Source organism: Lampetra planeri, chromosome 11 (genome assembly GCF_965212315.1).
Source record: "Lampetra planeri chromosome 11, kcLamPlan1.2.h2, whole genome shotgun sequence".
Taxonomy (NCBI): Eukaryota; Metazoa; Chordata; class Hyperoartia; order Petromyzontiformes; family Petromyzontidae; genus Lampetra; species Lampetra planeri.
In genome coordinates this window covers 14,071,424-14,097,803 of record NC_136117.1, presented here as the reverse complement: position 1 = coordinate 14,097,803, position 26,380 = coordinate 14,071,424, and the positions used below count along the sequence as shown (strand labels likewise).

Here is a 26,380-nt window from a genome sequence, read left to right as displayed (position 1 = left end):
CCGCCGGAGAAGGAGGGCGGCCTGCCCCGGCAAGTGGGCAACAAGACGGAGTGCGCCCTGCTGGGGCTCGTGCTGGAGCTGGGCCAGGAGTACGCGCCGGTGCGCGACGAGGTACCCGAGGAGGCGCTGTTCAAGGTCTACACCTTCAACTCGACGCGCAAGTCCATGAGCACCGTCATCCGCACGCCCGAGGGAGGATACCGCCTCTACAGCAAGGGCGCGTCGGAGATCCTGCTCAAGAAGTGGGTGCATTTGCTCGACACCACGCGGCGAGTCGTCAGCGCGCCGGGGGGCCTGCGGCAGTGCGCGTGCTGAAGCTCCCCAGCCTTGCCCAGACCACCGGTTTGAAAGAACTGAGTGCGTGGCCATTGTTGTCGTTTAGTTAGCGCCGACTCGAAGCGTTGAGAGAACGCGGCCTTAGCAGGCCCTCATTAGGACTCATCGGTACAGTACCTTGCAGTCAATTGCCACTGGGAGTCCCACCATATGGAGAGGACTTGTATCTTTAAACATTGGGAGCGCTATTCGCATGTGCCTAAAGGCAACAATAATGAAAATTTGCAATCCAAATCTCGCCATTTACATATTTGAATAACTAAACACTTCTGCGATGATATACGCGCGTTCTTGTGTACGTGTGTGGCCGGTTTTGTTATCCACTGCATTAGGGTCGACTGTACAGATTGCTATGGATCTACAGTATTATACAGTAGAGGTCAAAATCAAATGGTCATCAGGGCCAATGTGTATGATGCCACCATACTTTATGATCATCATAATGGATAATAACAAAATGTATAACCATTTCTTCCCATACATCGTGCATACGAGGGGATGACACTCAGTGCTCCGCACGGACAGATTCACAAACCCACTCACTGTACCGCCATCTCGTGGTCCACCAACCCTCCTCTGGAACACAGACTCTGAGGTTACATCGTTATTCTCCCTCCCTCCCTCCCATCAGAATCAGAATTATCATTTAGACTGGAGGAATCCGATGAGCTGTGAAGCTCTTTTTCACAGATGTCCAGTGGGGCCCGGGTCAGCAAGTGACAACAACAAAGAGTACGATAAACAATGGGAGCGTAAAATAGAGAAAAGGTAAACAAATCACTATAAATAAATATCAAGTTTATAAGCACAAATTGCATTCCCCTCCCTGGCAGATGGTTCACCGTTGTAATCGTTTAATATTTTTCTTAACGAGCTTTCGCGGGTCATTACGTCTTCAAAGCGCGTGCCAAATGGTCTCGCGCATAAACAAAATGCCCGCAGCTCTGCCCACGTAACGAGCAATTACCACCCAACAAACAAACGAAGGAACGATGGAATGAAGGAATAGAGCGACTCTCGAGAATACCATCACCCCCCCCCCCCCTCCCCCGGGGCGGCGCTACCCCCGCCGCCAATGCCACCACCGCCTCCACCGCCACCACCTCCAATGCCGCCACCACTGCCACCACCGCCTCCACCGCCACAACCGCCACTATGTTTCGCCGGTCACGAGAAGCCTAAACTTTAACGGAGCGAAAAAACACAACAACCCCCAACGCAGGTGCAAGCGCATGCTGGGAGGCGACGGCACCGTGGCCCCGTTCGGGGCGCGCGACCGGGAAGACGTGAACGGCAGCGTCATCGAGCCGATGGCCAACGACGGCCTGCGCACCATCTGCCTGGCGTACCGCGACTTCCCGCCGGGCGGTGCGCCCGACTGGGAGAGCGAGGGCGACGTGGTCGCCGACCTCACGTGCGTCGCCATCTGCGGCATCCAGGACCCCGTGCGGCCCGAGGTGAGGGCCCCCTCTGGGGGGGTCGGGGGGACGAGGAGGGGCCGCCTCATGTCCACGTCTCCGATTAGCGCGGTTGGCTACGTACGGTGCGGAAAAAGTTCAACGTACATACATACGTCGCTCATGTTCACAGGTCTTACGTTGCGAAGGGTGTTTGGGTGAATCGGGAGACACAAGTTGGGTTCTTCCAGAAAACGGTTGCTGGCATTGGCGTGAGTGACCCTTGCTTCGTAGAGTCGCCCTCTACTAAAATGTACGCGGTCCAGCAGTCCACGGGTTAGAGATGAGAGGGGAGAGGTAGGAGAGTGCGTGGAGGGGAGTAGAGTGAGATGAGAGGGGAGAGGTAGGAGAGTGCGTGGAGGGGAGTAGAGTGAGATGAGAGGGGAGAGGTAGGAGAGTGCGTGGAGGGGAGTAGAGTGAGATGAGAGGGGAGAGGTAGGAGAGTGCGTGGAGGGGAGTAGAGTGAGATGAGAGGGGAGAGGTAGGAGAGTGCGTGGAGGGGAGTAGAGTGAGATGAGAGGGGAGAGGTAGGAGAGTGCGTAGAGGGGAGTGAGGTGAGAGTGGAGAGGCAGGAGAGTGCGTGGAGGGGAGTAGAGTGAGATGAGAGAGGAGAGGCAGGAGAGTGCGTGGAAGGGAGTGAGATGAGAGTGGAGAGGCAGGAGAGTGCGTGGAGGATCTTGACAATGGCGAGGGCTCTATTGTAGTTTATCTAAGACTGATACCGGGAGGCAGTGGAGGGGATTAATAGAACGTGCGCTTTGTCTCGACTTCAAAATCCCTTCTCCCCCGTCCCCGCAGGTCCCGGAGGCGATCCGTAGGTGCCAGCGAGCGGGCATCACGGTGCGCATGGTGACGGGCGACAACATCAACACGGCACGCGCCATCGCCACGGCCTGCGGCATCCTGCCCGCGGGCGGAGACTTCCTGTGCATGGAGGGGAAGGAGTTCAACCGGCGAATCCGCAACGAGCACGGCGAGGTGCGTGCGAGCGTCGCACGCGCCAGGCTCCACCGCAGCCGGAGCTGTCCTCTGCTGAGCTCTGGAAAAAATTTTGCAGCTCCCCGCACCCCACCCCCCCCCCCCACGCTGCCGCCTCCGCCACCCCAGAGAATATGTTCCGTGAGAGTCTAAGCGTGCACGCGTGCACCTGTAGTCAGTGGTGACGCAGCGGTTTGTGTGCTGCACCACAGTCCCACTAACATAGAGACCCTACATTTATATAGAGACCCCACAGACTAATATACAGACCCCTAGATTCACATAGAGCAACACAGACCTGCTTAGAAACCCATAGACCTACATGGAGATTGATAGACTTCCATAGAGACGCACAGACTGACATGTTAACCTATAGAGTAGCATAGGGCATAGGTCAACTACAATGACACACTGTAATTGGCTGAAGGGCCTCAGGCACAAATCCTCTAAAAGGAGGGGAGGGGGGGGCTTTAAACAGGAGGATCCCCGTTCATTCCTTGCACCAGGGACCATGACAATAGCACCTCACCACCGTGCTGCATGGATGAAGCCGTCTGGGATCCTGCTAGGTGGAGACCTGCGCAGTTTTAGGGGAAGAGAGGCCCCTAACAATGGACGGGGAGCGATGCGGAGAGAGACACAAACGCACAGAAACAGAGACGGAGAGAGAGACGGACACGGACGCAGACATGGTGCTGAACGGACAGAGAGGGAGAGACACGGAGACACGGACGGAGACAAACAGAGGCACGCACAATGGCACAGATAACTTTTGGGAGCCCTAAGCATGTGCACTTGGGTAATAAACAATCACCATTAATTGGCCTGAAAGCATCTTAGAATAAAAATCCAATGTGGCAGCAGCAGCAGCAGCAGGACCCTTCTGCAAACGAGCCCTGCCACTCAGCATGCCTCTGCTGGATAATGAACTAGAATGTGCCGCTCTATGAAAGGCGCCGGATTAACAGCGCTCACCCCAGCAGCCCAAACAGCGAAGCGGAGACCTCGTCGTTGACGAGCGCCCGCACTTGTGTGGTCGCGTGTCGGCGTGCGCGTGGCTTGCGTGGGCGCGCGAGTGTGCGTGCGCGTGTGCGTGTGTGCGTGCGTGCGTGCGTGCGGCCCACTGAGTTGATTGATGGTCTGCGGATAAGGCTGCTTGTTTCTCTCGTAATGAGCGTGTGCTTGAGCGTGTGCATGCGCGAACTGGCAGCCTTGCAAGCAGTAAATGAGGCATTTCCAAGTGGTAAAGATCATCTCCCTGCAGTGCTGCCTCTCCACCTTGACCCACGGATTCTCGGATGATTAACTGAAATAAGGCTTCGGAGGAGGCTCTTGAAGGAAGATTCAAGAAATGCAGTGCAGCGCATTGCGGATTGAAACAGCGTCTTCATGCCACCGCATCTCAATGCGCTGCACAGAAGCAGTGGGTGTTGTTTTAGTTGTTTGTATGAAGAGAGGCAGCCAGTCATAGGCAGAGGGAGATATGAAGGTCTCGGGTCTGTTTGCCTTTTGGGTTGACTCTTGGTTAACGACAAGGGCGAGGAGCCTTTGCCTTGTTAAGGGCCAATTAGCACTCAAAATTGTCTTTGTCGGGCAGCCACACGTGGACGCGCACACCTCGATCACGTGCGTCACTGCAAGAGGACACTGCAGTGACACTCGTGACTGAACGTGCTCGAATTGTAAACGTGGCGTTGCTGGCAGGTCGATTAGTGCAGTGATGGATGAACGTGATTCGAGGGCCCTAAACAAGTGGGTGGGCCGCTCGGGTTTCCACATGAGGTACAAACAATCGGGACGTAGGGTCGTTATAAGAATATCTCATAATACCGGAAGGGGGGGAGCACCACAAGTAAATGCGTTGTCTTAATCGGTGTGTTATTACACAACTGATAAAATAGAACGGGACTTGTAAGCTAGGAACATATTTAAACTAGAAACTATTTTTTTTATTTTACCCGGTTAGCTGTTTTTCAGAAGCAACCTGGCCACAAATGACAGCCCAATGAGGTAGCTTATTGCGTGGACATTTATAGCAGCCAAATACTCTCAAAGCGTGTTTCTCAATGTGGAAGGAAAAACCGGAGGATCCGGAGCAAAATCCACGTGAGCACGGAGAGAGAGACACGCAAACTCCAAATATGCAGGCGTCAGGTCGGGATCGAACCCAGGATAGCCACCTCAAGAACAGGATGACCCACGGATCACCTGGACAGGTGGCAGTCCTCGTGGTCGCGGGCCGTTTGGATTGACGTCAGAGGCTGTAGCCAACCAATGGGCTGTCGTTACCCCACAACTCCTCCACCCAAAACAGCCGATTAAAAACGTCGTCACGTGAACACAGCGTGCCACTGGATTCCTGCTTTAGCAGCGCACCACCGGTATGTCGTTGTTGTTGTTGGAGAGAAATTCACGACTTTTAGAATTTCATACGACATTCCGCTGGTCGTTACGGGCAGCGTCATCAGGAAGTTGCCAGAAATCAGATTTCTGGAGCAGTGATACATTGGCACGTTTGATGCAAGTGACGACTTTACCTACACAGCGATCTAATTCAAAAATAGATTTATGAATCGTAATTTGTGGTCACGAAAAGCCTCCACCGTGTTAAGAATTCCCCACCCCTGGCTGTGAGATGCCAAAAAGCCAAAGTGGCGTACGGCAGTGGTTGAACCTTGTCCTCCGTGCCGCCCGTTCACTCACTCCCCAGATCGAGCAGGAGCGTCTGGACCGCGTGTGGCCCAACCTGCGCGTGCTGGCGCGCTCCTCGCCCACAGACAAACACACGCTCGTCAAGGGTACAGCACCGCACCCCGCACGCCCCAGACCGCACACCAGACCCCACTTCACACACCGCACATCACACACCATACCCCACATCACACACCGCACACCACACACCATACCCCACATGCCACACCGCACACCACACACCATACCCCACATCACACACCGCACACCACACACCATACCCCACATCACATACCGCACACCACACACCAGACACCACATCACACACTGCACACCACACATCACACACAGCACCCTACACCGCACCCCACATCACACACCGCACCACGCACCCCACACCGCACACTGCACACCACACACAGCACCCCACACCGCATAGCAGACCCCACACCGCACATAGCATCACACAGCGCACACCCCGCACACACGCGCACGTTGAGTCAGTGTACGGCACACGCGAGGTATTCCTTATTCCTCCACTCTCTCGCCGCCTACGGTGGTAGCGTTCCAAGCATCCAATTATCAACTCGGCGAGCATTTCTCGCGCCTCTCGCCACTCTCAGCTACCCCCCCCCACCCCCAGTCAGTGTGCCGTGCCACGATGCGCCCGCTCGTCTCTCAACGCCCAACCCTCGTATCGCCCCCCCCCCCCCCCCCGTCAATCCTTTCCCTGCCGCCCCCCGGCTCCCCGCAGGGATCATCGACAGCAACTTCGGGGTGCAGCGGCAAGTGGTGGCCGTGACGGGGGATGGGACGAACGACGGGCCGGCCCTCAAGAAGGCCGACGTTGGATTCGCCATGGTGGGCTATGAGCGAAGGGTTTCAGAGTCTTTGGCAGGGACGGGTTCATGACACCCGCTTGTTGTGCTGTCATATCCTGGCCATCTCGCAGGCTGGCAGGTTAGAGGGCTTCGCACATAATCTATCTTGGACACCGCCCGTAAGCCGCCAACATCTCATTAAGCAGAAAGTCGGCTTTGGTTGAGAGTAGGCGGATTAAGTGGATGAAAATAATCATCTCTTAAGTTCATACTGCAGCCACCTATGGGGAGAGGATGCACAAACTATCAAAAGTGGATTGTAGAGAGTGTTCTAATGAAGCCGTCACGGATTATACGGTGGTTATTTCCGAGCACCGCTGGGCTGCGAGGTGGCCATGAGATGGAAAAACAAAAAGTGGGTTGCTGGACCTATGCCTTCGTGGACAATTGAGGATTAAACCCTCCGACCTCCTCCCACATGTACGGGTAACGGTAGAGCCCTGAAATTACTCTCTCGGGTCACTGCTGACAAGTGAAAGAGACAGCCCCCTCCAGAGGATACTTGGCCTACTCTTCCATGCTAAACACCCACGTGGAAGACGCTCCTGAAAATGGAATTGGCCACGCATCCCAATGGAGCAGGTCCTTCCCGAACAAGTCCCGTGAACGCGGCGAGGATTTCTTTGCTTCAACAACGTCCGGTTTCGCGACCAATATTTTTGGGGTTAGATCGCGTGAATATAAATGTGTCGTTAAACCCGCCACCACCCGACACAGCCAACTAGTAAGGGTTGTCACGTAAACAGAACGTGCCAATTCGCTACTAGTACAGCACACCGGTGTGTTGGAGAGCAAACCCACAACATTTACAATTCGAGTACGACGTTTCGCCAGTAATTACAGCCGACATCATCAGGCGACAGACAGATTTGTAGAGAGACCCTCCTGTTTTTAAATAACGTTACAGCGAATTTGAGGCTGAGTCGACCTAGAGGAGGCCCAGGACCGGTTCAGATAATCGTCACCGGTGTTGGCCGTGAGCGGAGAATCGAACCCGGGTCATCGGGTTCATCGCGCTGACCGCGACGCTGACCGCGACGCTACCCACACGCTCACACGGGAGGATCTGTGGCACGGGAGGATCTGTGGCACGGGAGGATCTGTGGCACGGCAGTTCATGCACCGCATCGTGACCCCAACGACCTTGGTTCGATTCCCCGCTCCAGCGAACGTAGGGGGGTGGGCAGGAGGGTGAGTGATGTCTGGACCGGTCCTGGGTTGTCCCCCCCCCGCTCCCTCCTTTGCAAACCCACACTGGCGTGCGGGGTGCGGTGAAGTACGGTCAAACAACCCCCGTAGCCGTCGCGGCGTAGATTGGCGAGGGCCCGAAAACTGTTCAGAAATTCTACACGTGTACGAAAACATTTGTAGACAAGGCCTCGGGAGCTACAGAAGCAGCACATACGGGACTCAAAATAAACCAGTTGTACGTGTGTATATACACTGTATATATACACTGTATATACACACACAGCTGACTCAGTTTGCCCTTCGTTCTGCCAGCTGTCCTGTTACCAGTTGCTCCAGACATTGTTTTATGCAGACCTGGTTATTCATGTTCTCTTGGACTGGGGTATAAATATTATTTTATCACTGCCCTCACCCTGCCCTGCTATGGCCAAGTGCTGCCCTGCCCACCCCATACCCTGCCCCACGCTGCCCGCTGACTCATAGGCTGCCCTATGAGGCATGTCGGGTGAGATTTTGGTGATTGTTTTGTTAATGGGGAAGGCCCCGCTAAACTGCGCGGCTCTTTTTCAGAAGCGACCTGGCCACAAATGACAGCCCAGCAATGTGGCTCGTCACGTGGACATTCATAGCAGCCAAACACAGCAAAGCCTCAGAGTACGCGGGGGTTAGGTTCTGTGTACAGCCGCGTGAGCTGGGTTCATCTCTACGAGTGTAGATATACAATGTAAGAGTGTTTATAAAATGTATCTAAATGTACATGCATGTTTAAGAAAGTACAGCATTGTACAGTAAATGATTCACTAAACATCGGTAGCATCCAGGTCAGATAGAACACGATATATTATTGACACTATATTATGAACACTATATTATTAACACGATATATTATTTACACTATATATTATGAGCACGATATGATTATTAACACTATATGATTAACCCACGTGCTCATGATGGCGAGGGGGGAGATTTGACTCCTCGCTTCCCGCCCTGTGCATGCAGCGAAAGTACCGAGTCGCACAAAGTGCAAATCGGGATCGGTTGCGTATGAGCGGGTCCGCGGACTCTGAGACCTGACGGGACTCTAAACGCGTGATGTTGATTCTAAACGTGGGGGGGGAAATCGGAGGATCCGGACAAAAATCCACGCGACCACGGGGAGAGAGACACGCAAACTCCAAATATACAGGCGTCAGGGTCGGGATCGAACCCACGACCTCTTGTATATCAGGCGAGGGAGTTAACATCTCACTTCTGCCTGTTTCACCCCCAGCGGGGTTGTATTCACTACGGGGGTGTCACCCGAACACACGCGCGTGCAGGGTGCGATGCTTCCCAGAGGACGCTACGGATCCTGTGACATCATTTGAAAATAAAGAGAGATGGCCGCACGCGGTTTCACATTTGCCAGAACGTTTAACTTCACCTGCCAATTACTCTGCGGCCGTCTGGAACGCTCCTCCGTCCAATATTAGGAAGCCACTGGAGCGATGCACTTCTCAATATAGATTGAAAACTCTTTCGAACTGCTTTTAGAATTCAGCTTGTTGTCTTTCCCCCACACCTCCGATTAGCACGGTTGGCTACGTACGGTGCAAAAGAAGTTGAACGTGCATACACACTTACTTAAGTGGGTAAATGCCACATCGCTGCATCGTCCGCTACTGACACACTACACGAAATCTGTCAAGCATAGCACCATTGTGATAGCCTGCGTGTGATAGCCTGCGTGTGATAGCGAACACCGAGCGCAGAAACATACTGGGGGGGGGGGTGACGCTCCCCCGTCTGTGCTCATCAGGGCATCGCGGGCACCGACGTCGCCAAGGAGGCGTCGGACATCATCCTGACGGACGACAACTTCAGCTCCATCGTGAAGGCGGTGATGTGGGGGCGCAACGTCTACGACAGCATCTCCAAGTTCCTGCAGTTCCAGCTCACGGTCAACGTGGTGGCCGTCATCGTCGCCTTCACGGGGGCCTGCATCACGCAGGTACCGCAGCAGCGAGAGTCCCTCTCTCTCCCTCCCGAGTTTGTCTCCGTGTGTCCCTCTGTCTCTCTCCCGTGTCTCTTTGCGTGTCTGTATGCATCCACGTATCTCTCAGCGCACGCCTGTCTCTGCGTCTCACTCTTTGTGTCCGTATTTGTATTCGTGTCACTTCGACTTTCAATGGACACTTCACTCGCCGTGTATTCCGACGTTTCTCTCCGTGCATCTTTCTGACTGTCCCTCTCTGTCCGGCTCCACGTCTCTCGGTGCCTCTCCCACGTCGCTCTTCACATCCGTCTCTAGATCCCCTCTCCCGCACCCCCAGCTCCGTACGCACAGTGCCCCATGTAGATTGTGGTCGTCTGGGCTAAGCCGCGTGTTGAGCATTTCTTCTCCCGAGCTAACGACACACAGCACTGTAGGCGTCTTCAAAAATTGCAGATGCCCACAACAGTGTGTCGGAGAAGAGGACCCAGAGACGGGCATGGCGACACGGAGAGAGACATGGGCAAGCCCTTTTTTCGCCACCCACAATTACCGCGGGCATCTTCGTGGGTTGAGGATGCCTGCAGCGGTTGCGTGGCAAGCGCTTGAGAGAACAACTTCCCCCACGAGCGGCCTCACCCCGGGGCCGACACTCGGATCACGAGCGGCTTGTGGCCGCGTCCGCGCGGCGGGCCAGCGAGTGATGCTGCCGTTGGGCCCGTGCGTAGGATTCGCCGCTCAAGGCCGTGCAGATGCTGTGGGTGAACCTCATCATGGACACGCTGGCGTCGCTGGCGCTTGCCACGGAGCCGCCCACCGAGGCGCTGCTGCTGCGCCGGCCGTACGGGCGCAACAAGGCGCTCGTGTCGCGCACCATGACCAAGAACATCCTGGGCCACGCCGTCTACCAGCTCACCGTCATCTTCACGCTGCTCTTCGCCGGTGATTCCTCGTCCGGGCGTGGGAACGTCGGTAACCCGGTCGGCAGAGTTTAATTTTAAAAACACGCGCGGGTCGTCTCCTGGGCTCGGCTGATGGAGTGGAACCCACCTTGCTGGTGCTCTCCACGCAAGACAAACACGAACCTTTGTCCATTTGCGAAATTCATTCCTGTTAAAAAATGTTTTTATTATTTTGTTTCGCAGACTTCCCAGCTTGTACACCGCTGATTCTGTCGACCGTTAGAATCTTGACGCGAAATTTAGTTCCGCGCTCCGTTCAGTCGGTCAGCATCTGAGAATTTTGAGTCTTAAGTCTGATTGTCGGCAACCAGCGGAACCTCACTCTATGGAATTTGATTTAGTCATTAAATGCTGGCTAAATTAACACTGGAGGCAGTGCTCATTTCGTCAGCATTACAGGGTGCATACAAAAAATGTTAACACTTTTTGGGACGATCGTTTTTCATGGAATAATAATGTATAATACACTGTAACATGATAACAAATGTATGTTAACGGCTTCAAAAAGTCAAAGAGTCTCCACTTGTTCGCCATCATTGTCAACACGTGCCTGGAATCTTCTCCAGGTGGTATTGCTGCAAATTCTCAGAAGTGTTAACATGTTTTTGAAGCACCCTGCATTTAAATTAACGAAGATGTGAAATCCACAGACTAAAAGTAAGATTTGACTAAAAGTAAGATTTGACTAAAATGGCTTTGATGCTGACTAAATTAACACCGGAGCTAATTTTCACGTCTGTTGGTAGCGTCTGCGTTGACACTTGTAAAATGTGGTGGTGGGGGGGGGGATGAACGACTTCTTTTCTGGGGGGGGGGGGAGGCAGAAAGCGTGAGGGATTGTGGGGGGGATCGGCGGAGAGAGCGGATCTCTTAGGCGGGGCCGCGTGTCCGTCCGTATCGCTCGTCTTGCTCGTGCTTGAGAGAAAGCTCAGGCGGCGGCGATCAATCATCGCAGACAAACTGCTCCCTCCCCCCCACACATCACCCGTCAGAGCAAACATCTAAACCAGCTCCACCAAGGCGTGGTGAAGAAGGCGCAAACAGCCCGCCACACCGACCGAGGCACCGCAGCCTTCAGTGAACAGCAGATTGACAAAAGACTGTAAATGATCGTTATCCATCGCTTTTATTTCAGCATGAACACGTCCATTCACGACCATTAGTCTCAGGGCAAATTGTCCCCTGTGTATTTTCAGTGAGAGGGATAAATTTAACTGCCAAGTTGTGGGAGGGGGCCTTAGCCCCCCCCCCCTCCATCCCCATGACAGTGCTTATGATTCATGCACTCACGCATCCTCACTCTCTCTTTTATTTATATTTTATTTCACCAGGTAAGGCCCACTGAGCTATATAGCTCTTTTTCAGAAGCTCAACGAACATGCAAACTCCAAATGTACAGCAGGCATCAGGGTCGGGATCGCACACACGACCTCCTGTAGACCAGGCGAGGTCGTTAACATCTCGCCACTGCTATTGCTGCTTCGAGACGGATGCCGGAGGACATTTTAGTGCCGCCACCATTCACGATTCGCGTGGCAGCTGCTATTTGTCAGCGCTCGACGGCCGTGAAGTCTTTTACTGCTGCCAGCAGCGTGGCCTCTGAAACTACGACCGTGGAATTCATTGATTTTTTTTACTCTCATTATACAGGGCGCTTCGAAAAAATGTTAACACTTCTGAGAATTTGCAACAATACCACGAGAAATGTGCTGCCCCCAGGCACTGGAGACCACCTGGAGAAGATTCCAGGCACGCGTTGACAATGATGGCGAACAAGTGGAGACTCTTTGAGTTTTTGAAGCGATTAACATTACATTTGTTATCATGTTACAGTGTATTATCCGTTCTTTATACATTAAAAACGATAGTGCCATGTAAGTGTTAACATGTTTTTTAAGGACCCTGTATTTTTCCAGGAGCGCCACACCTCGGGTCATAGGGCTCTTTCTCAGGAGGGTGCTGCTCCTGCTACATTCGTTTTTTTTTGTTCATATTTAAAAAAAAATGTTTTCACCCAATTAGCGATGAGTGTTTATAATTGCTATACGTGATGGAAGAAACCGGAGCACCCGGAGAAAATCCAAGCACACGAGGGGGGCCACACAGATGGAAACAGATTGTGGTGGTGATGATGGTGGTGATGACAATGGTGCTAACGGTGCCGATGTTGGCGACGGCGGTGACGGTGGCGGTGTCGGTTGTCGCGATGATGGTAACGGTGGCGATGACGTCAGTTGCGATGATGGTAACGGTGGCGATGACGGTTGTCGCGATGATGACAACGGTGGTGACATTGGCGATGGTAACGACGGCGGTGACGACGGCGCTTGCACGCGCGCAGGCGAGATGGTGCTGGACGTGGACAGTGGGCGGCACGCTCCGCTGCACGCGCCGCCCTCGGAGCACTACACCGTGGTGTTCAACACCTTCGTCATGATGCAGCTCTTCAACGAGATCAACGCGCGCAAGATCCACGGGGAGCGCAACGTCTTCGACGGCATCTTCCGCAACCCCATCTTCTGCATCATCATCGTGGGCACCTTCGTCGTGCAGGTGAGCGGCGGGCGGGGTGAGCGGGCTCTGTGCGAGGTTGCTGTGGGACTTTGCTCCAGGTTATTGTTATTACCAGAGCCTGTTCCCGGACAGTGGTAATGTTCACACCCGGCACCCCGCGTCATGCAGCACACCTCTTGCTTTGCCTGTGAGTATGAGTCACGTGATACCTACTCCAGTTGTTCACCAGCAACTTCGACAATATTACCGCGCCCCGCTTACGGTACACGCACCGGCACACTACATCGCGCGCATTCAGATGCACGTCTGCGGCCGTCGGGAACCCACTTCCTTCTGATATTAGGAAGCCTCTGGAGCTATGCACTTTTAAATCTAGATTGAAAACTCATTTCTTCAGAACCGCTTTTTGGTTTTAAGTTTGTTGTCCTTTCCCGGTTGGCTACGTACGGTGCGAAAGAAGTTCAACATACATACGTACATCCAGTATACCGCTCGCGATATAGGTGACTACTGGTCACGTGCCACCTACTCAGTCCTCTAGCAACCTGGAAAATATCAAGTGGTATATTAAGCCCTGGTTAATATTATTATTTCCACCGCTAGAGCATTGCCATGGTAGGCGTTTCCCTTTGTAACCAGGTGGGAGCCCATTGAGCTTTTCGGTTTCTATTGCAACAAACTATCTCGGGTAAATGCAAATAAATCGTTAAACATTGTTTGGCGGAGTGTAAACATTTGTGCACATATGTTGGGGGCAATGTTTAAAAAATCTTGATAAACCACAAAATCTTATTGTCTCGAAAGTAGGTACTGTTGAGAGCAGGTAGATTCGGTGGATGAAAAGAGTGAAAGTTTAACTTTATTGTGTGCCCAGAGAGAGCTCCAGCCAAGGGGGGGGGGGGGGGCAGCAGAGTGTATGCAGCCTCTCTGCTGATTGTGCGTCTTCTGCCTGGCCGTGTCCCTGCGTGACCACCTCTTAACCCTTGCCTGCAATGTGTGTGTGCCGTGTGGCCTCAATGGGCGAAGGTCTTCATCATCCAGTTCGGAGGGAAGCCCTTCAGCTGCGCCAGCCTCAGCCTGGAGCAGTGGCTGTGGTGCATCTTCCTGGGAGTCGGAGAGCTGCTGTGGGGACAGGTATAACGGCCGTGCGCCGTCAAAGCAGCTATGGCGGAACGGGTTCTCTCCCGCGGCACGCGGCGCCTGTGATGGCGCACGACAGGGTTAACGTCACATCACAGGCGCAACATCGCCGACAGCCGTGACATCACGTGATGAGCACGGTTAGCACGGTTGGCTGTGTATGGTGCAAAAGAAGTTCAACATGCATATAGACGGACAGCTATGATGAAACGATGACACAGGGCCGGTACAACATCAGAATACGGTATGACATCACGATATTTGTTTAACACGGCACATTGACAAGAGCATAACGGCGTGGAATAGATATGACAGCTGAAACTAAAGAAAATTTATACTATTTTTTTGTTTTACCAAGAAAAGGCCCACTGAGCTATATAGCTCTTTTTAAAAAGCAACCTAGCCACAAATGATAGGTCAACGAAGTGGCTTAACATTTGGAAATGTATAGCAGCCAAATACTCGAAACGCACGTTCATTCTAATTGTGGAGAGAAAAAACGGAGGACCTGAAGAAACACCGACGCGACCACGGGGAGAGAGAGAGAGAGACACGCAAACTCCAAATATACGGGCATCAGGGCCGGGATCGCACCTACGATCTCCGGCATACCAGGCGAGGTTGTTAACATCTCGCCACCCGCGGCGCCCCAACGGGTAAGATGGCACTCGCCGGGTACAACTTCCGCGCCGTACGTAACAAACGTACGAACGCCCGCAGGTCATCGCGACCATCCCGAGCTGCCGGCTGCCGTCGCTGAAGCGGGCGGCCACGGGCGACGAGCCGGACGAGACGGGCTGGGCCGGGCCGACGCGTGAGCAGGAGCAGGAGGAGATGGACCAGGCCGAGCAGGAGCTGAGGCGTGGCCAGATCCTGTGGTTCCGCAGCACGAACCGCATCAAGACACAGGTGCGTGCGTCGCTCGCGGCCTCGCCGATACGGCGTCGCCGACGTAACCGCCCGCCCCCTCCCCGGTGCTCGCGTTTCCGCCGTCCGCCGGCGGAATAGACGTCGGGCCTTTGCGATGGCGTGGCTGGAACGGATCAGTGCTAGGGTTGCCACCTGTCCTGGTTTTATAATGATTCAATAATAATTCAAATTTATAATGCGCATTCCATCCTAGGATCCCAATGCGTTTTCCCAGGAACCGTTCTCTCGTTGAGGCAAGCTGCCGTCCTGGCAAACCTGTAAGTCTTCCCGGGACGTTAAAAGTCGCAGTTTTTGGTCAGTTGCGTGATAATGAACCGCCTGACGTGCGGTTCTATCTTACTGCGGCGTTATTGCGGTATTCGTCTTCCCACGATGCACCCCGGCTTTTTGTACCTCGGAGGTGGCAACGCTCGGCCCGAGTTGTCTCGGTGAGACGGGACGTATGGTTGACCTGAGGGGACCGGCAAAAATTAATGGCACGAGCGAAGAGCTTGTGAGCCATTCAGAAGGCCTAATGGTCAAGCAGCGCCATCAATAGCCATCCTTCGCACGTTAATGGGTTTTTTCGAGGATGAATGCATTTAAAACGTTGCTTTGGCTGCGTATTATTTCTTATACTCGATAAATTGCTCGTGTCTTCTGATCTGCGTGATGATAATTACGAATAATAACGTTATGTTGTATACATAGCAGCGTCGTCGTTCTTGCAAATTGCATCTCACAATCGCTGGGGAACCACAGCCGAGTTGGAAGGCAGCAATTGTCCAAGCTCTGATGTCCTCTATATATCAAGGTGTTTTCAGCCAATTAATTCGTTTATACGTACGTGCGTGTTTGTATTCAATAATCGAATAAGGGCTATTCGAGAAGAAATATGCAATCCAAAGTTCTGGCCGATGCTTGCTCAAACCAATCGAGCTGTCAGTAACGTTTGTTTGTTGTCCTTCCCCTGCACCTCGGATTAGCACAGTTGACTACGTATGGTGCAAAAGAAGTTCATCATACATACATAGTCCACATGTGTGGGCTAATGAAAGCAAATTTTTATTTCAAAATGTAATTTTATACAATTCCGGTAGTCCATAACATCTTGCAAAATTAGAGTAGCATTGTCGTAAACATGACCACCACTTGTCGCAACTCGTGAGCGACTGGGAGCACAGAGGACACAAAGCTCCTATCTCGTTCGGCCCTCCTGGGCCCGAGTGACGGCCCAGAGACGATCATCGCTAAGCCAAAATTTCGGTTGCTAAATTTTTGGCTGCGTGTTCCCGGAGCCGTTTGTTTCGCGCTTTCCAACTCGACTCTCACACGCCCGTTTTCCGCTCCCCTCAATTGCCGGGCACATTTCCTCCGCAGCCAACAATTATGAATGTCGTAATGTTGTGAAGAGGGAGCACGCCGTTTACCGGCCGTGCTGCACCGCGCATAAGTAAAGGTTGTAAAAAAAACCAAGCCGAGCGTCCGAGCGTCGTAGCAACCCTCCCATCGTCTCTATTTTCCCCAAGCTCGTATAATTACCTTGCTAAATTAAAGAAACGCTCACTCTGATTAGCGATTACGACTTCAGCAGCGCTGTTTGTCCGTTGCTGACCCGCTTGGCATTTTAGGCCTTTGAGCCTTTTTATCAGAAACTGTGATTTAATAACAAGGTTTACAGCCGTTTCGAAAACGTGCTATGGTGCCTAGTATTTACCGTCCGAGTATTTGCTGTCCAAGTATTTACCGTCCGTAACCAATGCGTGCTCTGCGGTTGTTTTAGTTGAGCGTTCCTCCTTCCCCCTATCGCTTTACTATCCTTCCCGTTTCTTAATGAAATTGCCTCGTGTGTGTGTGTGTGAACCCACCCGACCTTTTGACCCCCCCTCTCCTCTCGGGCCACTTGTGGCCAACCACTGCCTCGTCTGAGCGGCTGCTGCGTGTGTTTGCAGATGGGGGTGATGAGCGCCTTCCAGGGCGGCTCCCTCTATCAGGGCTCCCTGAGACGCCAGGCCACCATAGCCTGTTCTCACCCTCGCGGGGCAGGCCACACTAACCCCCGCTCTCACGCTGTCCTCGCGCACGGCCGTGAGTCCTCGAACTCTTCCTTCTTTCTCGACCTCTCGGCACCCCCTCTCTCTCTCGCTCCGCGCGGTGTCACGGTGTCATGTCCAGACGTTCATTCAATGGGGGAGGAGGAGGGGGTATAGAGCAGCGGTGAAAGATGGTCTGATTTTTCTTTATAGCGTTAGAAGTCTAAATCAAAGTGACTCACCTCTGCTCATGTACAAAGGCGGTCCTAAGACAGTGGTGGAAATTGAAACATTCCTATAATGGGAGTGTTATCTCAGCTTTGGGAAACTGCTGTCGGCAGTGCTTATTTTATCTTCCCTGGAGACATGATGGACTGAGTTGACTTCCAATTGGGATATGAAGTCACGACCTGCGTCAGGCTCTCCACCACGTCAGCCCCTGGTGGAATATTTTCAAGGGGAGACGTAATCGAACTTCAGAAATTGTCAGTTTTGTGGCATTAACTGACGGTGCAATTGCTGATGGAGAAAGACAAGGCCCTGTGGTTTGGGCATCCGATCCTCTCCCTGGCTCTACTCTGGACACGACACTCACAACGGTATTGCAAACACTGCCGTTTCTGTGTTGTGTCTCCCTTATATTTCCCGGAAAATATAATTTTCGCAAATGAAGCCAAACATCCCCTAACCCAGCACTAACTATTTATAAAAATTGCACATTCTCGCAAAAGCAATCCATTCAATGTACACACAGGGCAGGTTCTACAAGACATCTTGACCCCTTGCTGAGCCCTCCTTATTGACGGGCCCCACATCCGTCGGTTACGCGCCAATTGATTCATGATCTGAAGCTTAATGGCCCCTGGAAGAATGCAGCCTCCGGCTTTGGGTTTGCAACGACGCCAACCGCCAGTCGGGCAATTCTCATGGAAAAACACAGAGTGAAGATGCCATTCATTCTTTTATGAGGTCATTTCCCAGAGACAAGGGAATTGCTGGATATATGGGATGTTATTGCGTCTTGCTCCATGTCAGTCCTCTGTCTTCCTAACCCTCTTGCTTTCCCTCTCCCGCATGTTTCTCAATCCCCTCCCCCCATTTTCTTTCTTCATTTCTCTTCCCTCCCTCCCTTCCCACCCCCCTGTTTCACCAATGCAGTGGTTTGTTCCAAACTAAATGACTCTAACCCCCCCTCCCCTACCGCGGCCCGTAAAGTGCTCTTGTTCATGCATTTGGTTTTGCGTGGTGTGACGGCGCATTCACAGAATCTATAAAAAGCCGGAGTGATTTTAATCGCGGTAACGTGACGCGCCTTTGTCCGCGGCGATGGCAATCCACGCCGTAGAACGTGTGGCCGTCTGTAAAGGTATCGTCGAGTTACTAAAGAATGTGAGAACCAGACAGCGGATTTGACCTTGCGTGGTTGAAATGGTGGCAGCATAGGATATATCTATTCCACAGCGCACAACGGAAGCATTCTAAACACTCACAGTCGAGATGTTGAAATCCCATTATGATGCCTGTCATCCACGGCGCGGCCGATATTGAGAGCGTTTTAAGGATGGAACTCATACGATAACATCTCCACAGTACCAATTGTGCTTGTGTTTAGTTTCGTCAACCTAAGTTCAAACGAAAGGAATTATAAATCTCTAATAATAGATGATACCTTTATGAACACCCCCTGTATGTTGGTTGTGGAACTCTTCGTGCCTGGTAGGCAATTTTTTCATTAGTAATTACCATAGAGGTGTAATGATACGTGTCATCGATTAATATTGATTATTAAGCAGATGATATAAAGTTAGAGTCACACATGGAAAAACTGTCGTTTTTTTATTGGTACGTCACGTGCAATTGGTCTTAACATGACTCCTGCAGCCACGAGCGGCCGCTGCATTCACTGCATTGTTTAAAAATAAAATAATTGCTTCTTGAATCAAATTTGAATCACCATTGGGGTAAATTTGTACCACTTCTGAACGGCAGCAAATTCTATGTTGCCTAACTTGTCTAGCGACCCAGACTCCCCTGACATTGCAATAAACTCGGCACATTCGTAAATAATACTGTGCACCCTTAAACCGATATATATATTAAATAGGCAACATTTCAGTCAATGACCCTTCTTAATGGCACATAAATAGAGAGGCCAGATAGAGTGGATAAGAGTTGGAGACTGCTCTTGTCTACAATTTGAGGCCTTATGAGAATAACACTTTAAAACCGTTTCCTGATGACCATTTTTTTAATTGGCATATGAATAGTTACACAAATAATAGCTGTTGAGTAAAAGACATGCCCTTAAATAATCATTGCAACTCAATTGATCATCTGTTTGTAAAACCATCTGTCACTAACCATCAAAAAGGACCGTACTACCAAAGTCACGAAAAATGTGCCGATTAAAAAACATGCCACGTGAGTTTGCTGCCTTGGCAAGTTATGGGTAATCAGTTCTAAACAAGCAGTGTGTTTGGCCACATAGTTGAATTTGTTTATCAGGCCACCAACTGCTGTCAAATCACACTGAAGTCATAATCAGAATATTTATACTGGAGGAATCTTATGAGCTATCAAGCTCTTTTTCACAGATATCCAGCAGAAAAACTGGCCAGCGTTTCCAAAGTCGAAACAAATGCGACAATGATATACTGTCTTCTTGGTTATTTCGGTAAAGTCACGTAGAAGGGAAATAATAAAATAATAAAAATAAAACATAATAAAATACAATTCTCACGACGTTTCGGCCACAATGCAAGCAGCCGTCCTCAGGTGAAGAACAGGGCTGTCGGAAAGACAGCGTCTCACCTGAGGACGGCTGCTTGCGTTGTGGCCAAAACGTCGTGAGAATTGTATTTTTTTTATGTTTCATTTTTATTATTTTATTATTTCCCTTCTACGTGACTTTACCGAAAGAACCAAGAAGATGAATCCCTGCAGTCACGAAAGTTTTAAATCGAAATGATATACTGCTCCATGGAATATGTAATAAAATTTCTAAGATCGGGCAAACTTTATTTTACATTTATTTGATTAAATTAGTATTTACAAAAAACAATAATGTCATTTTCTTAATCCATCGAAGCCTCACTGAGTTTCAAGACACAGTGTCCCAGGAGGATTGCTGCATTGGGATGTCTGGACAGTTCTGCCGTACTTAGTGATTGTTTTGCATGTGGGAGAAAGCTGGTGTACCCAGAGAAAAGGCACGCACGAGGGGATAACGCTGACACAGATGAGCTCCCAGAGCCACTCGTACACAGCTAATGCAGGAGGGAATTTGGAAACGCGGAGACAACGCTTGCATAAGAGGCAGTAACACTCAACGCTCTGCACAGGTGGCTTTGAGCAACCATTTGTTGTACTGATAGGTCCTGGCCACCACGTAGCCTGGAGGGTTTGGGATTTTCACAAACCTCTACATCATACATCAACCTTTGCCGACAATTTTCTGAATAATGGCCATGTGCCACCACATGGCACGGTGACTCATGCCAGCCTTACAATGCGGTCAACGAAGGCAATGCCCGGAGCTCGTTATGCTCAATTTGCAATTTTGACCACGGGAGTTGCCGCCTAATGTGACTAAACTATAATTTTATAAATTTCCTTTATTTGGGTTCGGTGTGTACATGTGTGTGTTATGGTAAGCAATTTCTTGTCTGGGTGTTGGATTCACGCTACTGAGTTAGAGAGTGCTGCTGCAATCAACACTCCGCGTTTATTTTTTTCCACAAGGATATGCTTGAGAGTGGTTTTCATGTGCCATTTATTCTCACGAATATGTCACATGCCATTTCCCACATACTGACCACCTCTTACCCACCGTGCCTGCGTGCGTGTGGGCAGCTTTTTTGCAATTATATATATTTTAAATGTCAAGCATTTCATGTTTAACCCTCTACCACTACATTCGAAAGCATCAAAGCATTATCTCCGTCCGCCCGTCACGCGGCTGGCACGATAACACTTGCAAACAATGATCCAATATGATCGAACCGCTCGTATTAAATTGTGTCGCTATTGGGGACTTGCCCTATTGCATACCGAACACATTGATTGGCCAAAGGGAGATTGCCAAAAGCATGCAGACAAACCAGAGCAAACAGAACTACATATTTGCAATTATATAAATTAGTGTTGCCCTGACAGCTCCCCCCATTTGGCATATCGATAATTAAATATTTCTGAAGACAAACGCATGTTGGAAATTGTTACAGAATCCACACATGCGCATGATTATTCTTCATTGTTTTACTATTTATTTTATACTGGTATGCAGACTGCGTTATTGTCGATGCTCGTAACTTGATCTTCATTTGCCTTTGGCTGTTTAATTTGAATTGCCGTGATGTATTATTATGCTGTTTATGTGTGTACGGTTATGTGTATGGTTGTTAAAACGTTTGTTTTAATTTGTCACGGAATTGTCAGTCTTTCATGTGACCATTTTCACCATTTTCCTTATCATTACCATCATTATTCATACATATCTCGACTCATGATTCTAAACTTCCCAAATCGGTCCCAACACAAACAAGGCACAGACTGATGAGAGGACAACTCTTGTCTCCAGTAAAGTTGTTGCCTGTTTGGAAATTGGTCGGTCAATGTAAATTATTATTTGCAGTGAAATAAAGTGTTTAAAAACAACTAGAATATTGATATATTAATAGATAAAACAACTGTAGAATAACATTCTGTGCAGAATGATGATACAAAATAACTCCTCAGCCAGTTGGCTTACCTAACAATTACCCAGGATTATAAAAAAAAAATCTGTAAATTTTCCCATGGACACTACAACGAGCTTTTCGCCGTTGTGTTGTACAGCTACAAAAAAAAACTAGAATACATTGGAGAGTTATAATGCTCTAAAGTTGCACTGCGCCATATGGCACACATTTGTGGCGTGTTGTTTTTTTTTACTCCCATCGCAAACTATTTCCTCTCTCGTTGCCTTGCAGATCCACGTAGTAAGAGCGTTCCGTAGCTCGCTCTTCGAAGGATTCCAAAGCCCCGACCTCAGCGCCTCCATCCACGAGTTCATGTCCATGCCAACCTACAATATGGCCGACTCCTACACGGATCTACCGCTGGCTGTGGAACAGGACCAGGCCGCCACTGCTGCCGCCCCCACGTACAGCTTTGAGATCGCTCTCTAGGCCAGAACCTGTCAACCCTAAGCACCCTCTAGCAGTGAGATATAGAGATTTTTTTACACATGGAAGCTGCAGGTCAGGTGGGAGTGAGAGGGAGGTCTGTGCTGAATGAGGAGTTCAGGCCAAGTGTTGGCACATGTCCTGGCATTCCTACGATTGTCCTCTGTGTGAGGCTACTGTCCTATGAAATATTTAAGTCTTCCCAGAACGTTAACATTTCTGGTTCTTGTCAATTGGGTAATGATACACAACGCAAGGCAATGCATTTACTTGTAGTTCTCATAGACTGGTTATTGAGATTCCCAGGCCTGTTCAGAATGGAAGAGCCCTTCAATACACTCCGCTGTTACTCGTCAACACCCGAATGTCCAAGCGACACGAAATTATTAATCTTTAAACGCTGTCTCTGGGCCCTGTCTCCAGGCTCGGTAGATACACGGTTAACTATAAATACCCCACGAAGTAATAGGGAATTATTAAGAATCAGACAAAAACAAGCCGCGTTATTTGTAATTCTCTACACTTCTTCCACCAATCTCGATAAATCGCGTGACACACTCCTCTGTCAGAAGATATGAGAGCCGTCGGCTTTCACAGTTCCGTATTCTACCACCTGTTGAGAAGAAAGTTACAGGGTCGTTAGAAATCAGTGGGGTATCTATAAATTAATCACCTTGTACAAAAAAGAGGGCCCCCCTCGTGCAACCCAGCTTTGTGACCGTGCATACCCGTCGGTGTCACGAAGTTGTGCGTCACACGGCCGGGTAATTGTCGTACAAAAAAATCCACCCCCAATTGATTCGCTCCTTAATAATTCATCGCACGCGTTTGAAGCAACAGCTGCCATTATGAAGCCACATGCACTGTACGCTGAGCAAAAATGACTGCACCTCAATGAGCAATAGGGTCTCTGTTGTGTCTTTGCCAGGGGGGGGGGGGGTTATTACTGACGAGTGTACCACACTACAACGTTACAGGCGATCATTAAGACACCACGAACGCGAGTTGGGATTTGACGTGTGCATTGTTTATATTGCATCGCTGTAGCCGTAGGACCTGGAGTGTAACAGTTGTGGACAGTAAGATAGCGCGGAGTGGTCTGCATACGGTGCGTCTTCACAATACCATTCCAATCAGGGATGACTGCCCCTCATATAGCCGTTTTTTTAATCCCGTTATTTTAATGCAGACCCAATCGATCCAATTTTTACAATGTGTAATGTTAATTTGACATTTATTTTTTAAAGGGTGACCTTCACATCAACGCAGCTCTGATGTTATATTCCGTGTACACAATAAAAACGTATGTATAAACAATACAGTCTAAAATAAATGGAAACTAAAAAAAAACATTGCCACCGAAAATCACGAGACATTAATGGATGGAACCCACAGTCGAATGCTGCAGTTGAAGTAACTTCAGAGGAACAGAACAAAAAAACTGGGACTGCCTGGAGTGTGACAATTCTGCCGAGTGCGGAGACGTGGCTAAAAAGTCAGCACTTTCTGTTTAAGCGTAATTAGTGCCATTTAATTTTTGTTTCAATCTCCCCCCTTCCCCCATTTTAATGGGTCCCAGTCAAAAAAAAATATCCCGTTATATGCGGCCCTACGGGAAATCCAAAATTGTTAACGACGCTGAAACCCAGTACAACACAAACATTAATGCAGGCCAGAAAACAACTAAATCATGTTGGGATGACCACAATTTTCTCAACTTGGTTCTTTTGAGCTGATGGTCCGACAGCTTCGGTGCATCCAATGCGAGTCTGTGTACATTGTAAACTCCACGGTGTATATCCATTCACGGGTTTTTCCAGGACACACACTGCACGTATCATCATACATCTGGATGCAGGTGGCTTCTACAGCAGCAGGTGGTACGTGCAGTCCAGAGGAAATGCTGTTTCTCGGTTCAGGGGCTTGTATGCTGCCCAGAGCTCTGGAGTTGTGTATTGTTTTCAGTAAATGCATGGCTTCTACCGTTCTTGATGTAGGTGTCTTGCAGAGACTAATGAACGTCCAGCTGTTTTGTACTCGCAACTCCGGGATATGACCCGTCAATTATGAGTACATTTGACCGTATGAGGTGCATGCTCAAATGTGTAAAGGTACCACCACTCACCCCCCCTCCCCACGCCTAAACCTTGTGACGGAACAAGGGGTGACCTCGATAATATAATCCAACTTTCGAAAGTGGAGTCTTCTGTGACTTATCTGCTGCTGCTACTACTCGTGTGTGTGTGTGGGCGGCGAGGTTTGAGCTGATCTGAGCAGGAATGAAAGCGTCGATGTATAACCATCGCCACTTTTGTTTCAAGCAGAGATTCACTGCCCCCTTGTGGGAGTTTTCTTTGAATGCAGTCGTGTGAAGTGGGAGCAACCCTTGAGGTTTGTTATCACAGAACTGGGTGTAGTTGTTATATTATTGGTTCTTTCGGTAAAATAATGTAGATAGAAAAAAAAAAATGATAAAATAAGTAAATACAAATTTGAAAATAATAAAAGCAAAAAACACGTTTCGATCGCAATACAAGCGGTCTTGAGTTATTATTAAAAATGTAACTACATTTTGTAACGACATTATTACATTCATAAAACCATCCAGGTGCGTAGAAGCACCCTTAGGTTCCGCTTGAGAGTAGCTGACCAGAGATTGCACCTACTTTTAGACGGTTGGCTACGTACGGTGCGAAAGAAGTTGAACATGCATACATGCTTAGTATGTTGGTGGAGGGAACACTGAGGCAGGTGCTCGGGTGGGACGTTCCAGACCTTTTTTCGTGAACCAACTCACTATCACCTCTCAAAACAAATTTGCGGACCACCCCAATAGCATATTTTTTTTTATAACAAACAAAAAAGTGTCTGCAAAAGTTTGGCAGACCAACGGTGGTCTGTAGACGCAAGGGGTTGGGAACCGCTGTGCTCGGGGAAGATACAGCACCATAAATCTGAGCGGACGTCGAACTTTAAAAAAGATGTTGAAAAGGACAGAGAGAAGTGAAGAGCGCATGGCAAGGAGATGTTGGTGGAGTGAGCGGTCGTGGCCCCAACGCCCAATATGGCAAGCGACTAGAAAAATAAGAACATTGTGATTTAAGGTGTTTTGACTTAAATGGCTCCTGGAATATTTCATAACTTAACGTTGAATTGTCATGTTTATTTTTTTTACAAAGTAATGGCGTCACTACTTGTTTTTTATTTATCAAATAAGTGTTGCGGCTTTGTGCGTCGCTCAGAGGTAGGGAAGGGGAGCAGACAAGCACGAGTAGAAACACTGCCACGTGTTAGCTGTCAACTATTATAATTCATCTTCTTGGTTCTTTCGGTAAAGTCACGTAGAAGGGAAGTAAAATAATAAAAATAAAACATAATAAAATAATTCTCACGACGTTTCGGCCACAACGCAAGCAGCCGTCTTCAGGTGGAGAACAGGTCTGTCAAGTAGACAGTCTGAATTCAGACGGCTGCTTGCGTTGTGGCCGAAACGTCGTGAGAATTATTTTATGTTTTATTTTTATTATTTTATTACTTCCCTTCTACGTGACTTTACCGAAAGAACCAAGAAGATGAATCCCTGCAGTCACGAAAGCTTTAAATTGTTATAATTCACTTCACCACTGAGCCATTTCACATGCAGACACTTGGCTTACACATTTAGCTCATCCACCCAGTGTGTATCTGAATGCTCTGTTCATCATGATGCATATGCAGCCAGCCATTGTGTCAATCCACTACTGGGTGAGGGGCTTCCCCAAGGCGTTGCGGGTCGTGGGGGCTGTCTGACCATACTTCACCACGCTGCTCACTGTGGCTTGGGGCACTGCGGTGGCGAGATGTTAACTACCTCGCTTGGTATGGAGGATGTCGTGGGTTCGATCCTGACCCCAACGCCTGTATATTTGGAGTTTGTGTGTTCTCCCCGTGGTCGCGTGCATTTTTCTCCGGGTCCTCCAGTTTTCCCTCCACATTTAGAAATATGCATTGAGTAATTGGCTACTATTAATTTCCACATGATAAGCCGCTTGGTTGAGCTATCATTGTGGCCAGGTCGCTTCTAAAAATATCTTACCTAGTAAAATAAAAATAGTTATAGATTGGTGACGGCGGGTAGCCAAGACCTGGGAGCTTATGATTCCAGCGGG

At 49.8% G+C, this 26,380-nt stretch overlaps 1 protein-coding gene across 2 annotated transcripts in view; it reads left to right on the top strand.

Annotated features, from left to right (window-relative positions):
* Positions 1-25,240, top strand: part of LOC144721359 (plasma membrane calcium-transporting ATPase 2-like) — a 70,225-nt gene extending 44,985 nt beyond the window's left edge. Inside the window, exons 14-25 of one of the 2 annotated variants that reach the window (XM_078598923.1) lie at positions 1-242; positions 1,559-1,793; positions 2,592-2,771; positions 5,482-5,569; positions 6,217-6,323; positions 9,336-9,527; positions 10,238-10,451; positions 12,813-13,024; positions 14,012-14,119; positions 14,846-15,034; positions 16,987-17,122; positions 22,038-22,189. In XM_078598923.1, coding sequence (XP_078455049.1) covers positions 1-242; positions 1,559-1,793; positions 2,592-2,771; positions 5,482-5,569; positions 6,217-6,323; positions 9,336-9,527; positions 10,238-10,451; positions 12,813-13,024; positions 14,012-14,119; positions 14,846-15,034; positions 16,987-17,122; positions 22,038-22,063 — 1,929 coding nt within the window. In that variant the 3' untranslated portion in view covers positions 22,064-22,189. Of the gene's footprint in view, positions 243-1,558; positions 1,794-2,591; positions 2,772-5,481; positions 5,570-6,216; positions 6,324-9,335; positions 9,528-10,237; positions 10,452-12,812; positions 13,025-14,011; positions 14,120-14,845; positions 15,035-16,986; positions 17,123-22,037 lie in introns of both variants that reach the window. The other variant, XM_078598922.1, reaches the window with a different exon arrangement.
* Positions 25,241-26,380: the final 1,140 nt, after the last annotated feature.